Source organism: Stegodyphus dumicola, chromosome 6 (assembly GCF_044657685.1).
Source record: "Stegodyphus dumicola isolate Sdum_Otavi_A_Nest chromosome 6, ASM4465768v1".
NCBI lineage: Eukaryota > Metazoa > Arthropoda > Arachnida > Araneae > Eresidae > Stegodyphus > Stegodyphus dumicola.
The window spans coordinates 79080557-79098525 of NC_140773.1; the positions used below are offsets into that span (position 1 = coordinate 79080557).

The 17969-nt window shown below is 31.7% G+C and overlaps 1 protein-coding gene across 1 annotated transcript in view; it reads right to left on the reverse strand.

Annotated features, from left to right (window-relative positions):
* Positions 1-11525: 11525 nt before the first annotated feature.
* The window catches only part of LOC118201194 (uncharacterized), a 79875-nt gene continuing 73431 nt past the window's right edge, over positions 11526-17969 (reverse strand). The window contains exon 3 of the mRNA XM_035373244.2: positions 11526-14441. Coding sequence (XP_035229135.1) covers positions 14276-14441 — 166 coding nt within the window. The 3' untranslated portion in view covers positions 11526-14275. The remainder of the gene's footprint in view (positions 14442-17969) is intronic.

A 17969-nucleotide genomic window follows, 5' to 3' on the forward strand; every position in this document is an offset into this window, starting at 1 on the left:
ATGAAGAAATTCAAATTAACTGAAACAAAAACAAAAAAATGAAAAAAAATATTACACTTGCAGAAAGTCATTACGTAACTGCACACAATTTTGCTCTAAGTAGACTAGAGAACATTAAAGGAGTAAAGTGCTTTAGAGGAAATTAACAGGAGAAATTTTCACTTATTTTTAAACTCCCTAACACACTTTTATTTCTTTAAAACATCCTATTTCTAAGGAGTCAAAAACATGGTTAAGTTAACATGGTTATTTCAGCTCAAAAAGGTCAAAATCTTGCTTCTCTTAATTCTAAACATAATGAAGTTATAAAAGACTTGAAAACGTTGTAAGAATTCACTGCAAAAGTTTAAAATAAAATTAAAAACTTAAGTAACAGTTTCAAAAACTAACAAAAATGCAATTTCAACAGGTTAGTTTATGTAGCCCTCTTCTATTATGATAAGCGATTACGTCGCTAAGCTTCCTAAACAATAGTTTGTTTCTCCACCTTGCTATACAATTAGATAAAATGTTCATACCCAGGAGAGCTTCTTTGGGATGGAGGGCCTGCGCTCCTATATTATATAATTTTAAATGCGTAATTTAATGATTTATTTTCGCTTTAGAACAAAAAAGGCCATTTTACCGCCTTTTAGACAAAAAAATAATTGGATAATGTATTTGTATTTAGACAGGTTAGTTCACTTTACTGAGTACCGACCAAATTTGACTGGCAATTGTACCGACAGTAAATTTTGCCGCCTGCGTGCAGGACATTTGCTGCATACCACCCAGGAACGGCCCTGTTCATAATATCTCTTAATTTAACTTTGTTCGCTACACGCAAATAATTTGAACAATTCTTTAGTCCCCGTGTATACTCAGATCTTGTAGGTTTTGATTTTATATTTAAACGTTGCAATTAATTGCAATAAATAGAAATGACGGGAGAAATTTGCGCTGAAGCATTTTCATGCGATATCCTTAAGCGCTTCGTAGGAATTTAAATCAATGTTATTTGTCTTTATAAATACAGTAAACCTTCATTGATCACTGTCTCCCACAGGCGACTACCTAATAAATAATCAATAATTTTTAACATATCTATAAATTGTATGTATCTAACATATCACTGCTAACATAAGTCCAATATATACCAGACTGAATTCACAATTCTCTAACATAACCACTTCCAATGAAAACTGAAACCATCTGAAAATGTGAACGGTCTTTTTATTGAACATTTATTGCAATTGAAAGAAATCTGCTGGAATTCCTTATGTAGATATCTGGAATTCTCTATGTAGAGGAAGTTCCACGTCATCATCGAAAAGCCTTTGTAATCCAAATTCAGGACGGATTGTACTTAGCTATTTTTAAATTCTTGATAAAGGAAAACATCCAGCTGGCCATCGGTGATTAATGTCTAATAGCAAAAGATAAATCAATTAATTTTAATATCCCTTTCAGTTGCTGTTAGAATTACCTGAATACACTTAATGGTGACTATATTATTTGCTTTCTCATTCGAAGATTTGGAAACTTATTTTTTCGGCGATGTAAAAAAGACTTTCACGCATCAAAGTTCAGAAAATATAGCGTCAAAAACATCTTTTATTGATTATAAGAATGATGCAACTGTTGACAATCGTCAATTAGATGCATTATATAAAGTTACATGACTTGCATGTACAATTACATATTATATATTAAACTGTTGGAAACATTTAATTACATTAACTTTAGTTATTAAAATTATGGTGTAATAAAATATATTTATATTGTCTTTAAATTACTCAGCTGCAATGCTTTCTCTTTGCTAATCAATGTTTAATTTGGAAAATAAGTCTTAGATCGTATATCACGTCTAGTGGTTGATGCTGCTATGTGGAAATGATAAAAAAAAATTCGATTGAAAAAACAGAAATTCAGAATTTCTTACTGCGATACTGTTTAGTGACAGCCCGAGCAAACTGTGCCTCGTGCATTCGTGCGGTCCGCCGTGCATTTTGTGAGGCTCACGAACATTAATAATATTTATGCTAGTTTATTTTTTCGATCTGATACTTATTAGAATAAAATAAATTTGAATTTAAAATTAAACTTTAAATTTGTCAGCTTTCGAACTATTTTTTAACTTCTACTTTCATTCAATCAAGGCAGAATTTCGTAGATGATAGATTTTTCTTTATTGGCAAGATTTGGCGTTTCTTGAAAAACTGAATTGTTGAGTCTATTGAAACAGTTTGAGTATAGTTCATGATCCATTTTGGATGGAAATTGAAAGCGTTCTTAATGAGCTACTACTTGAAATAATAAATCTGCAGTGTAATACTTATTTATATGAAATTGCACAGTCGTGAAGAAACTGCTTATTTTACAATACTTTAAATTGGGGATAATCTCATAAACTTATGAATATTTTTCGAAAGTTATTCAGTGTGTATATGGGGGAAAATATTTTAGATTATGAGACTCATTGAAAAACGTTTTATGATATCAGGCATCACCGATGATTATTTGCAAGCAGTTTAAAAATCTGCTATACAAAAACAGCGTCTGAAATAGAAAACAAAATAGTGAATGATCTAAAATAACATCATTTGTTTTACATTTTTCACTATTAACCAATTATTTGTCTTCCTAAATGATTGGTTAATGAAAATTTATTTATTGAGTTTTGTTAGAATTCGTTTCCTGTATAAATCACAATTTATACTTAAATATACTATTTTATTTGCTGCCTGCTATCTTTTTATTAATCTCTAATATCGCTGTCGGAGTAAAATGTTGGCCCTGTCCTGATGCAGTAATCATGCTCTAAAGCTACAAAGTAATTAAAAATCTGCATAAAAATTATTTGATAACACTAATTAGATATAAAATTTTCAAATTATATTCTAACAGCCGAAACAGTTTATGAGAAAAATTGAAAAACATTAAAAAATATAAAGATCCTAAATTTTTAAGATTTTTAAGAATTTATGAATTTTATATTTTTGAAATCTGCATTTAAAATTTAGTGCGTAAATTTCTATTTAACGTTTGAACAATTTTATACTAAACAGTTGAGATCAACACATTAGCTTGTGTCATAGGAGCTCAATATACAGAAGATAAAAGTCAAGAATTTGAAAAGAATTGTTAGAAATAGGAATGCTAAATGATAAGAAAGGAATTTTAATAATATTTTTGCATCGTAAGTTAGCACTAGGTGGAGATATGCACTTATTCAGTAAAAAAAAGCCATAATTATTCAAACGCAATAAGTTATGCATTTATTTCATTGTACTACTTGTACAGAGGTTTTCAGCAAATATGTCATTCAAGTGGTAATACTTTTTACTTTAGCAGGACACAAAATATCCATTTGCTGAAAATAATAAACACTATGTGGATAGTTTTTAAAATTTAATTTTTAAAATATCATATCGCAAATGTAAACACTTTTCAACAAACTTGATCGGTATACACAATAAGACAGAATTTTAACCATATCGAATGCATGCGAAAAACTTATGGTGTTGCCAAACAACGATGTACAAGATATTTCATTTATTTTTAGTTTCATATAAGAACATTCTTCAGTAGGTATTAATAATTTGAAGAGGCCTTTTTACCCTGACTTCTTCATATATTACAACAAAGGCTACTTTATACCATGAATATCATACATCCTTATGTTAGTGGATTACAAAACTTCTAACGGCATTTTTAGTACGTTTCCATCTGCATCCAGAGTAAAACTTAATGATTATGATCATCATCATCTAGAAGTATATAAACATCTAGTAGGTCTTTCATGGGAGCATGGAACTGCAAAAGTATAGGCTCAGTAAATATGCTGAAATATCTTCTAGTAGTGAACACCGCCGTCCATAATTTTGTTGTATTTTGAGATGTAAGATTTCTGTGTTCACAATGTGTTGCATGGCATCCCAGACGTGGCTGATAACTTATATAATAGATTAAATGGCCATGACGAGTATTAGATCAAATTTCTCTAGCCATCATTTGGAATCTCTGATTATAATTATCTTCACATGATTTCTTTGGAAGAGACCAAATCCATCATAATGAATGTTGGGCGTGAATTTGTGTAGCTCATAAGATATCCAGCAGATTTCACCTGTCAAAAAGCTTTGTAGACTGTATGGAAGTCTCACTGAATGCTAACTAGATAAGCTTAATACCGTTATGAAACCGTCAAATCATATGCAATCCATTTCCACCACGCACAAATCCTTCCATTTGACCAAAATAGTTCGAAACGCGAATGGTCAGAGCAGGGTGCCCATTTCCGGTTATGAAGTGTTCAATTACTGATCTCACCGGTGGATGTCGGCTCCTGTAGGAATGTAATTATAATGGAAGGAACATCCCACAATCATATGACGTTTACTGCGGCTCTTTCACTGAATTCGAATGCTACTTGAAAGGGTATTACATCTCTATTGCATAAACTGATTTTTACTAGTTAATACTGGCCATGTGCATCCAGAGTCATTTTATAGCCACATATAAACCATAAGTTCATATTCTAACATTAATTTTGTAGTCATGGTATACTCTTTAAATGCTTATACGTGAAAATTTACATTTCGCTTCTGCTTTTGGAATACTGCGACTCATCTAATGAGTTTGAGCTATTGGACGATCCCAAATATAGTGTAAATTGTCACATTTTTTTTCGAATGGTGAAAAGAAACTCTAGAAATTTCCACAGAAATATAGACCCTGTGTATATTCATCAATGAACTCAGAAATAGCATGTTTAAGTAGCAATGCCATGGGCTCACATGCACCACTTTTTTCCTTCGACATTTTCAATGCAAATTGCAATCTTCTACATGTGCAAATACTTCTGATTCTAATTTTGTTCAAACGGAGTAATATCCCTTTTGATGTTTTTCTGTTTATGCTATTTTATACTATTCTACATCCAAACAGAAAAGTAGGGAAAAAATACAACTTTTAAATCTAAAGTAGCTTTGAGTAATTTTTAATAATATTTCCCAGTCAATATTTAAATTCAGCAGGTCAGATAATTAAATATTGCGTTTGTTTAAGAAAGGAAGCATAATAATTGCATGGTTTTTCAGTATTTTTAAATTTTTTCATTTATTTTTAATAGCTTCTTTTCTAGACTTTTCTTTCAAGCTATTTTATACTCCCAAGAAGATAAAAATTGGAAATGACCAGTATTGTATTTTTTTCTAAACTGTTATTTTATTTATCCAGCACTAATATTTCACTTTTTAATGACAAGCCCCTCTTTAAGGCTATTTCATAGTAATTTTTTCCTCACTTTTTAATACTTAACAATTCGTAAAAAATAGGTTTTTAACAGTTCGCAAAAAAATAGGAAATGTTCACATTTCTTTTTCTTTTAAATTGATTTCTGGAAAAATAAAATTCATGTCTTTTTTTTTTTTTTTCCTGTAAAATTTTTATTAATAACTGATCATATTATTTTCTTTTCGACTACTTTCTTTTCTCCCCAAATGAAACACTCACAATGCAGCAAGAAGTTATTTTTAATTAACTATTTAATTTATTTTAATTAAATATTCTTTTTCTCTAAGTTTCTAGGAAAATAGGGCTAAAAAAATAAAACTGTAAAATTGGCAAATAATGGGAAAGAATAATTTTAAAGCTTTAAATCTAAACAATAAAGCAGGATTTAATTAAAATTTTCACTAACAAAATTTCTTTTGATAGACAATATTACAACAAATTGCTAATTAAACAAAAAGAGAAAATATTTTTAATTAATTTCAAGTAATGTCTATAGATAAGGTGGGGATGAAGGTGTACGAAGCTTAAAACTAATCATAAGTCAGAAATTTTAGAGAATAAAATAAAGTAGTTGCAATATAATTGATGCCTTATTTTAATAATCAGTTTGAAATGAAAAGAAATGTAAAATAACACTAAAATAAAATTTTAATTTAATTTCGTAAGCATCATATCATTTGCTTATAGATTTTAAATATAGTAAATACGTTTTTATATTTCAGCTTTCTGTTTATCTTTCTTTCTTTCTTTTTTTTTTTTTTTTTTTACTTATTACGTGCTTCGCCCTTAGGCACTACACGGAGAAGGAGGGACTCCCCGTGGAGGTCTTTTTAAGGAAAACTGGCTCGTATGCACGTTACACATGGAGAAAACCACGAAAACGCCTAAGCAGCCAGCCCGTATGCCGGGATTCGAATGCCGGACCGAGGTACCAGTGTTCAGCGGCTTTTACCGCTCGGCCGCTGGTGGGCCTCTGTTCATCCTTTATCTTTCTGTTTTATCTGTTTTATGCTGAAAATCTTTCCTTTTTATTGATTGTGGAAATTTTTATTTGGGGGGGGCAAGGGTGATTCCCGTTTAACCTCTCTTCTTTCTAGCCAAGAATTTTTAATTTTATTGAAATTGTAAAAGATAAAATGTGTGCTAGATATAATAATTTTATAATTGTACAGTATTTACTTAAAAACCTCTGTTGTATTAATTTGTTCAAAAAGAAAGAAAAAAACATGATGGTTTTTTTTTTCTCCCTAATAGCGGGTCCATAGCTGACTTCGGCTTGTCCGCTACTAAGGTTAGAAGTGGTGGTCACTTTATTATGAAAGGTGTTCTACCTTTGCCTCCTATGAAGGAACGGGCATTTATAACCATGCCTTCTGCGGGGGCGACACAATCATGATGTCTTATTTTGAATGTTTCTGGAGTAGAAGCATCAGATTGCAACAGGGGGATCAAATACGTGGTCTTCATTTTACAACATGATCAGTGTTAAACCAGAACTTAAATTTATCCTTAGTATTATAGGAACTCAGCTTTAGTAGTACAACTTCAATTTTTGAGTGAAATCGTAAATCCAAGCAGGCCACACCGAGCCACCACAGCCACATATAAAATCAGGTCCGATGCTTTGCTGTACTGAATCGTAGCATTAGTAGAAAATTATATTATCAATACAGCATTTTATTTCAATTAGTAAAACAGAAGTGTGCCTCGCTTGCCTTGGGAAGAGAAAAGTAAACAGTGAGTAGATGAGGAAGAAAACAACTTCGAAATACTACCTGTGTAGGAATAAAAAATGTTCATGTAGGAATGGGAATTTTTCCGAGTAGTAGCTGTACTCATCTGTTCAAGAAAAGAACGGTGAATATTCATATCGAAGTTTCTTTAAGTTTCCGTACACGAGTCCGTAGAAGGTGAATACATTAACTGCTAAAATCTCAAACTCATCAGAATTCAGAACAATGTTCTAATATTTGAAAACATTTAATAAAGAATTAAGTTACAAGCCCAGTTTAGAGCGTTTTATAAACAATATTAGGCATTCAAACGCCACGTGGCTACAATCTGAAGTCAAAACGTAGAATCCGTTAAAGATACAGTGACAGTTAACGAGGTAGGAGACTGTTCGCGATACATATGTAATGTGAATACGCACTAGTTTCTTTTTAAAAGGTATACCATGAAAACATCTCTGCCCCTAGACAGAGAGTTCCCACATGCTTTGCCTAACTCATTCAAATACTTGACCATTTACTTGTATCATTAAGGCGTTTTCGTGGTTTTGCCCATGTGTAACGTGTATACGAGCCAGTTTGCTTAGAAAGTCCTCCACGAATGCATTCCTCCCCTTAGGCAGAGAGCCTTCGAGGATTTGCCACAATCACACACACACTTGTATCATTAAGAAATGGTTAAACAATTACCAAACATTTTATTTAAGCGAAACCAACAAAAACTTAAAATTAATCACTAGAAAAAGGACTCCTTCCAAGGAGAAGTTGAGAATCACACTCTTGTTAGAAGGACATCATAGTCCTGCTCAGTCACTTTTTATTTTACAAAGATTAAAATATTTTTGCGTTAAAAATTTAGCAGAAAAGGTTTGTAGAGGAATTATATATAAAAATTATTGCCTATTTATAAACTTTGAAATAACATAAAATTAGTACGCCCATAATTGCTTCAGTGCTCTTACCATTTCTAAAAGCATCGAAATAATGCCTCTTGGTATCTGTTATATATTTGTCGTCGCGTCGTGTTAGATATAGCTTAAAAATTGACCTGTTGAACGTCTTGACAAGTGTAAAAGAAAGAATGAAGAGTGAGAAATCTGACAAATAAACTATTTGTAGCATGTCGGGGAAATTTTTAATAAAAAGGAAAAGAAGCTTCTGAAAATGTGCTGAAATTGTGAAATTCTGTTGAATAATTGAAAAATATTTTAATTGTACTTTTATTACAACATGAATAACCCTTTGCCAAATAATACGAATGCATACATTCCTTCTATATATAGTAGATTTTTGGTCTGTAGGAGTCAATTTCAATTATTTCAGGTTTCATATAATTGGTGTAAAATTTCCTCGAGCATTTTTTTGAACAAAAATTTCGAACGTTACCAGTTTTTAGTCCAAAGGGATTTGAATCCCGAAGGACTATTAGTTTCGTTTTGGCATTTTGCGTCGGACTCATAAATGTCGGTTCACTTTTCAAACAGTTGCCACAAAATGTTAGAGTCCTGCATTATATTTGAAGAAATTAAATAATGAAAAATCTGCATAAATGTATGTATATTTCTCGTATTGTGATAAAACAACGGTACATAGAGTCATCGAATTTTGAATAACGTAATCCTCCAACGAATATGAGCATGTGGAAGACCAAATTTGAAATTTGAAATTTGTTTTATGATCGATTTCCTATTTTTTAAAACTTTGACGAATTTTTGATTAACAAACTCAAGGATTTCAAAGCGAGCAATGGCAACGTTGTGCAGAAAAAATATTTTTATCTCCAGCGCGTGGGTCTCTGTATCGGAAATTCTAAAGATATGATCGTTTTAAAACTATTTTGCGATATTGCTGTTGCACTGGATCTTATGGTTTAAGTGCGAGGAACATGATATTTAATAAAGAAAGGTAACACACAAAATGTTAAAAAACGCCCCTTTGGACGTAATTTAAAATCTGAAACATTTCAGATTTTTTTTTTTTTTTTTTTTTTTTTTTTTTTAATTTATTATCAGTTCCGATTAGGAAAGTCTCATTGTTGCTGTTAATGAAAAATTACTGAAAAGCGAACTTGATGTTATGAAATATATTATAGAAAAGTGTTTTAAATGTCATAATTTGCTTCTATATATATATACTTTTTCTGTTTATTATTAACTATATGCAACAGAAATTGATTACGAAACGTTTGTAAAACTGAATTTTAGTATTTGTTGTGAATTACTGAATGAATATAGTCATTTAAAACAGATTCTAATTTAGATTTTAATTTAAATATAATTGCTTAAATTGGAACTGTTGTTAGGTTATAGAAACGAGTGTCGATTGGCTCCTTTAAACACCTGCCACTGTCCCTTAAGCCGAGAGGAGAAAATGGTGTTCATAGAGGGAGGAAGAGGAATAAAAAGAAGAAAATCCGCCTCGCCCCAATCCGCACGAAACAGCCACTTTAGTACGTAATCCACATTAAACACGAAAGGCAAGAAAAGGCGGGCAGGATGAATGGTTCCAAGCAAAAAACTCGACTTTTCTGTCAAAAAAAGATGAAAAACCTCCCTGATATTTGTGGAGAGAAAACATTGTCGTATTTAAATTTTATCGGTCGTTCTATGTGTAAGAATGTCGAGATAGATATTGGTAAATTTTGAAGCTTTTGATGAATCATTCTTTGGCTCCATCACCTAAATAAGAATATTAATCAAGCTAATCAGATGCATCACATATCAGGGAGAAATGACATTTTAAAAATATTTGTAAATTTTATTCCGTTCTGAGACACGATAAATCTTCATATGTTCAGAGAGTGTAATCACTGTTAAAGAACCTGACATACATTTAGGAAATAAAGAAAAAAAAGTTTTAAATTTAGAGAAACAAAAAGAACTGTTAAAGCATTTATTAGAGACTAATATGCTATCACTTACACATACTAAAAATATTCGCAAACTGAAATTTCATTTACGGATTTAGGTATTTATGTAAAAATGTGAGAAATAATCCTTATTTTGGTAAGATAAATTAATTCTAACAATATAATCTATTTACCTAATTTAAGTAAGATGTCGTTTATTTGAAATTCCAGAAATTGTCTTGCTAAGCCCAAACCTGGACAACAAAAATTGTGACAAATTAAGATTTTAGACTCTGAATAAATTAAACACAATAAAACTTTAATACCAACTATCCGGGCTCCGGAAATCCGTAAACGCAATGAATCATATCTCTTAATTTTCTGTCTTGGTGCAAAACTTCAGCAATACCTTTTGAAAACATGTATTCTAACAACATAATCATGTTTTCAAATTTAATAAATGATGCATAATTTTAAACATACTTTTGTACAGAATTTATTTTTTTTTACTGGTTTAAAATAACAGACTTATTAGCAAAGTTGTTTTAGAAAAAATATTTCATAAAAGCATAATTAAACAATAAGTAAATAAAACTACTTTTTTACTTGAATCTTTTCAAAGCTTTCTCTGAATTCTTCCTGCAAAAAAATATTATTCAGTTCTTAAAGTTTTTGATGTTAAGAACTATGATATGTTATAATTTTAAATTTTCACATATATATTTACATATACTATTTTTTGTACGCATCAGAGAAACATTTAATAAATAAAAGAAAGATAATAGATTGTCATTATTTATTCTAAAGTTTATTGCTACTTGGAAAATTTATGTAACTTATTTATTATTAATTTAAAGTAAGATATTTAATGGTTAAATCAAAATATTAGAATCATTTGAAATGAATGTTTAAGTTTGCAAATTTTAATACTTTGCTATTAATATGTCTGAATTACTTATTCTGACTAACAGAAATTTCATGCAGATACCAAGGTTTAGATTTCAGATAGAAAATAAATATAAATTTGCATCATCTTTATTACTGTTTATATATTTTGATAAATGTTTAGCAAATAAAATTTAACATTTAGTTAAAGAAAATTTGTTTTGTTAGAAAACATAAACTTCGTATTTGGGTTGAAAAAAATTTAGCCTGTCTCCAGTTTTGAGTTAGCGCATTCGGTCAACATGTGAATTCGAGACCACTCACCTAAGATATAAAGATTTTAAAGCATTTAAGATTGCAGAGATAGATGGCCCTATTTATTAATAAGGCGTAAAGGGCAAATTTATATCTTCAGAAGCTAGGCAATTGTCAGCTTATGATAGACTGCTACATTATTAAAAAATAACTATAATTTACTCACAAATCGCAAAGGAATAAATGCTGCATAATCACAATATTTGTTATTTTATTTTTATATTGTGATGCAAACAATGCCTCTCATCATTGAAGGTTAGATACAAAATGTACCGTGTGCATGCTTTAAAAAAATATGTCCCTGTAATAAATCTTCAAGTTTAAACCACATTGTCTGAATTGTCTATTTTCTGATTTTTTGTAGGTTTTTAAATGTTTATGAAACACACCATGTATTAAACTTTTTGTCCTTGCAAATACGAAATGCTGATACCAATAATGGACTTGGAATATTATAAATAAAACACTAGTAATATTTTGGATATCATTTATTTATTTATTCTATAGTTACGTATCAGATGCATTTACAAATCATTCATTCATTTCATATAAGTTAGCACTATTTGTTCTTACACAATAAAACAAAAAATGAAACAGTACAGTTTATGCCTTTATTCCCATTATCGCATTGCTTTATCTAAGAATTTACTTTTCAAAGCGTAAATTTAAAATGCATTATTATGCCTACCAGCGGTCGAGCGGTAAAAGCCACTGAACACTGGTAGATCGGTCCGGGGCTCGAATCCCTGCGAACGGCTGGCTGCTTGGGGGTTTCCGTGGTTTTCTTCTTGTATAACGTGGATACGAGCTAGTTTCCCTTAAAACGTTCTCCACGGGACGTCCCTCCCTTTCCGTATAGTGCCGAAGGGAGAAGCACGTAATAAATAAGTAAAAAATACATTATTAGTAATTCTCTAGGAGCAAATAGTACTGCTTGCAAATTATGCTACCGGTACTTAAATGTAAAATTTTTTATTATTAAAAATTACTCATCGAATTATAAGTATTTAAGGATTTTTTTAAATTTTATTTTAAATAAATAAAGTTTAAAATTCACTTTCAGATTAAAATGTGTACTAGGAGATTTATGTGTACTTCAGCTCGGTAAAAGAGTAGAATTTCAATTAAATTCGGAATTAGTTTGAATTAAATTAAAGAATTAAATGAAAGGATATCATGCTTCAGCTGCATGTGCAAGTAACAAAAGACATAGCTTTGTAATATTAGATAAAAAATAAATAAGTATCATAAAATTTATATGAAGTACTTGTAGCAAATAGTTTAAACGTAGGTATAATTATCATGCATGTGGGAAGAAAATGTTGGTTATAAATAAATGTTTTAAATACTTACAATTTAATAGCAGTTTTTGTGCTCTTTATATATATTTTTATAATTTATCTACTTGAGGTTCTATTGCATTTTTCTGTATTATATTATCATATTATGAACTGAAAATTATATTTTGCAATAGGCATCGTATTTTAAATTTGAGTTTAAAGAGTATGCTTATTTGACACAAAAGAAGTTCGAGATACACATGCAGCAGTTCAAATTACATCACACATTTAGCCAAACAATTCAAAATTCAATAAAATTTTAATTTTTCGAGTAAAAATTCCGGATCCAATATATGTTATTCAAAGTAATTGTTTCGTTACTACATTTTGAAATTAAGATTAATTAAACTAATACACTATTAAAATTATATAAAAAATCAGATTTTGCAAAAATATTAGTAATTATGAACTTAAAGGACTTTCAATTGAGGATTTCGAATATGAATTTGGCTTTAAATATCAGTAGTAGTAATCATTATGTGTTTACTTACGACAGTACGTAAAGCAATGAATTTGTGAAAATCTAATGAATCTGGTGTACATTAAAAATTTTTAATAAATAGCATTATTAGCACAAAAACTGTGTAATAAAATTGCAATTTATTTTTTTAAAAGATACTGCAATGCGATAATGTAAAAATAACTGTGCGCTTTAAAGAAATTCAATAAGACTGTAAGGTATAATATACGCGTATCTATTATATTTAGTTAATATATTTCTCAGAATTACTTGCAACTGTTTTCAGGTGCATATGAAATGCAATAAAGATTTCAGAAATTATATATATATACATATATATATCAGAAAAATCATTAGTTTTTCAGAATCGTAATTTTTAATTTCACTTGTGATTAGAGCATTTTTCAGTTCTGTTTCGAAGAAGAAAGGCAAATAACAGTACAAATCTTCTATTTAGATTTGTTAATAGAGATGTTAGTTCTGTTCTTTAGTAACATAATCTTTAAAAAGTAAATAGAAAGAAATCCCCTTCTTTCTGAAATAATTCTTAAAAAAAAAATCTCTATAAAATGAGTGTCTAATTTTACATCAGATCTGAATTATTTATTTACAAAAATCTTTACTGCAAATTAACATTTGTACTTTGAATAATTTTTAAAGATAATAAATTATTACTTCATTTCCTGCAACTCAATATTCACTCTAATAGGGTCTACTAAGGAAAGTGATGATACGATGATTATAATTAAAAGTGACAAATATTAGTTTTGTATTTAGAAATGAAATAAGCATTCATTAGTAGCAATAGCTTCTCAGTACTACGCCCTGTTCCAGTAGAAGACTAGACTGAAATTTCAGTATCTTTTCAAAATAAGTGTAGGATTGTTATTAATTTCTATAATAATTTTTTAAGAAATCAATTCAAATACTTCAACTTATAAAGCAGAAGTCAGAAATAATTCAAACATTTTTGCATACATCATAATTAATTCACAGTGCATTCAATGTCAAGTAATTTAAATTACTCATACTGCAATGATAACTAAATCTAAATACGATTTGAAATCATCAAATTCATAATGTTCCATTTCTATGAGATTTGTATACACTTTTCAGGGGAACAGAAAGAAAGTGACAAAATTATTAAAGTTATATGCACATGTATATACAATTTTCAACAATCTCGTTTTATGTCTTTCCGTTGTAGGAATGCAGGGAAGAGAATGAAGAATACATCTTCCCAAATGTTTAAGTCTATGGAATACCTACGTAGGTATACATAGGATATGTTTCTTTGTCTTTTTAGTTACTGCGACCTAGCGTTTTCCTTAAACTACTCTACGCTAGGATTTTGTTCGCACCATCCACATTTTTAACAATTCTGTAGAGAGCAGGTAATGAAATGTTTTGATTGCCTGACTTAAAACCTCGAAGCCAACATAGACGATTGTGTTGCAGAGCTCGAACTGAGTAGAGGTGATGTTCCAGGCTTGTAGTAGCATGTCCCACAGAACGAGGGACACACACCGGAATTAGAAGTGGGCGGAGCATACAAGGAGCCCAAAGAATTAGCCAACGCCATGCACCTGCGAATAGAAAATTTCAGCATTACATGATAATTCACTTGAATAAAATTTATAATATCCATGTGTAAAGGAGCATATTAATGATTTATAGAAATCTGAAAACAGTAAAACAGAAACTAAAAAAGAAATAAACAAACAAATAAAATTTTATATAATAATAATTTTACCCTAAATTTTGCCTGAAATCTATGCATTTATACAAAAAAAGACCAACAATATACTTACCAGTTAGTAATTTCAAAAACCAAACTACACTGCTGGCCATTAAAATTGCAACACCAGGAAGGAATGATCTGACGAACGTTAAAAATCACATGAAAGGAAGAAGAGATTAGGATATGCGAATGATTAGTATTTCAGCGCATTTAGACGACGCAGGAGGGAGAAACGACGTCTGAAGCACTGCGTAAAAGAAAAGTTGTGTAGTGGATTTCTCATTCGGAAAGCGCTTTGTAAGGTCGCAGTTTTCTCAGAATATCGTGCTATGCCTCGAATAATAAGAAGAAATGCTTACCAGCAAATGTCGGAATTCGATAGAGGTTTGGATCGTCGCCTATCGAGAGTTTGGATTATCGTTCCGTGATATCGTCCGTCGAGCTGGTCGACATCTAACCACTGTCATGCGAATATGGAATCAATGGATTGCTCAGGGTCATACTGAACGGCATGAAGGGCCTCTACGCCCTCCCATGACTTACACTCGAGGGGGCAGACATATTGGGAGGTCAGACAAAACCATACAACCGTATCATGAACCATTAGTCAGGAAATCGGGTATGTGTGCAGCACGCCCAGTATCTGCTCGTACGGTGCGTTGATGTTTACAGCAGCGTTGACTATTAGCACGGCGACCATTACTTCGGCTTCATTTGACAATGTAGCACAGAGAGAGACGGCAACTCTGGTGCGTCCAAAGACAAAGCTTAATACAGGAGTGACACAACGTCGTCTTTTCATACGCGTCGCGGTTCTGCGTGCAGTATTCTGCTTGTCTTATACGTGTCTAGAGGTTCCGAGGAGACTGCATGTCGCCTGCTTGCATTCTATATTGGCATAGGGACCCTGCACCTGGTGTGATCGTTTGGGCAGCATGACACGTACATCTCTTGTTTGGATCGACGGCAATTTGAACGCAGATCGGTATATTTCTGACATCTTACGCCCAGTATAGTTGTGCCCTATCTTCGAGACCTGCTTAAGACCGTCTTCCAACAAGAAAATGCAATACCACATGTTGCACTTCGTGTTCTGACCTTCCTCGATACACAGGATATTCAACTGCTGCCCTGGCCCGCACGATCTCCAGATCTGTCACCCATTGAAAATATCTGTTCATGGGTTGGGGAGAGACTGGCCCGCTAAACCTCTCCAGCAACTATGTTTGATGAAGTGTGGCATAAACTTGATGGGAGTGAGCATGGAATGATCGAGTTGCCTGTTTCTGTCTTCGAAGTCCAGTTCGACTCCATGCCCTACCGGGTAAGGACCGTTTTAGCTGCCAGCGGCGGTATTTGTTTCTATTGATTTCGCACCCCTGTAAACCCCAAAACTGCTTACAAATTTAATCATTTTGTTTTCATGCTATACTGTTTGTGCACAATAAATACATTTTCTGTATTAGCTTTCCTTCATGGTGTTGCAATTTTAATGGACAGCAGTGTAATAGCTAAAATATTAAACCAATTAATTTGGTCAACTTGATTTGCTTGACTTAGGATTGTGGATTTCTTTTCTAAACCAAATGTCATAAAGTAAATTTATAAGCTATTTCTCCCGCCTTCAAGCATGCCTTCGTGGTGTGGTGGTCTGCACCCTGGGCGCGTATTACAGAGGTCCTTGGTTCGATTCCCTGCGAAGGCGTTGCTAATTTTCAATCTCTCTTGCTTCCAAAAAATCCTAATAGCTCTACAGTGGCGCCCGAACTAAAAGAGGTGGTGGATGATGATTTTGCACACCCAGGATTTGGCAGTTGTGTCCCCTAAAAACACCAGTCGCCCTTGAAACGGGGGAGTATATAAGGTATTTCTCCCGCCTTCTCGGCATGATTTCGTGATGTCGTGGTCTGCACGCTGGGCGCGTATTCCAAAGGTCCGCGGTTGGATTCCCGGCGAAGGCGTTGCTAAATTTTCATCTTTCCTGTTTCCAAAAATACCTAGTATCTCTACAAATTAACTTTTTATTACTATAAACTATTTATCGAAACTTTTTGACAAGGACATACTCATAGACCGAGAACAGTATTGATCATGTGTCTAAATGTAGGTAAAAAATTCTTAATCTAAGGTTAAACAGTCAAAGTTAATGAATTTAATAATTAAAAAACACGCATAAATACTCTGAGTTGTCATTTTCGAAATAAACGTGACCGAATATTATGACTTCCAAAGATGAAATTAAATATTTTCATGCTGTTTATACATTTATATATTATATATACTACCAGCTGTCCACCAGCGTCTGAATGATGAAATCGCTCAACAGCGATAGTTCGGCCCGGGTTGAAATCCCAGTAAACAGTTTGGCTGCATGGTAGTTTCGTGGTTTTCGCAAAATGGAAGGTGGAGTTTCCCTCCAGCCACCTACGAGGCAGTTTCCCTTAGAAATTCCTCTCTGAAAGCATCCATCGCTTTAGGTAGATAGGCCTCGCGTGCATAACCGTAACTAAAATATTCTAATTTTTGTCAGCTGGGCAGGCAAGAAGAAAATATGGGGAATGAGGCTATTCATCACCGCCGTTTCGCCGTCGCCGCTTCATCATCATGCATTTCCCTTTTGGACCAGTTTCCCGTCGGGCCAATTCGCCGTCGAGACTTACTTTTCTTTACATGTCTATATTATACCTATTTTTTTACCTCTTAGCATCTTAATTAAAAAACTTTTGTTATATAACACATCTTTTAGAATTACTAAAATATACCAAAGTTCATTAATCATCTGCGATATTTAGTTAAATTCAAACCAGTAACTAAAAGCACTCATAGTTAAGATGAAATATAATATTATGAAAATATTTTATAGTTATAAAATAAAGCATGATATTAAAAATGTCACATAAATATAACGCAACATTCATAATAAAAAGGAAATTATTTTGAGATTTCAAAATAAATTGACCAATTTAACGTAAATATTTGAAGACACTTGTCTTAATATACTTTAAAAATATTCGCATTTTATTTTTGATTTTGTATTAAAACTCGATTTTTTTCAAACTTTTAAAAACAAATCGCATGCAGAAATTTGCTCTACCACGAAAGTTATGGTAAAACATCTTTCTAAACTTTTGTCATTTAAAGAACTAGATGGTTTATTAGCATATACATTCAGCAAATTCCTCGTATAAAACGCTCTGAATAATATATAAAATTGTAAACAATTTTATACAAATATATTGCTAAGCCTAACATAAAAGTTAACTTACTAGCATATATATCTATACACTATTTATTAATTTTAAGAGAGAAATATGCTAACAAGATTCCAAAGTAATGACATTTTCATTTGAGATTTCATAAAAATGTAGATTCT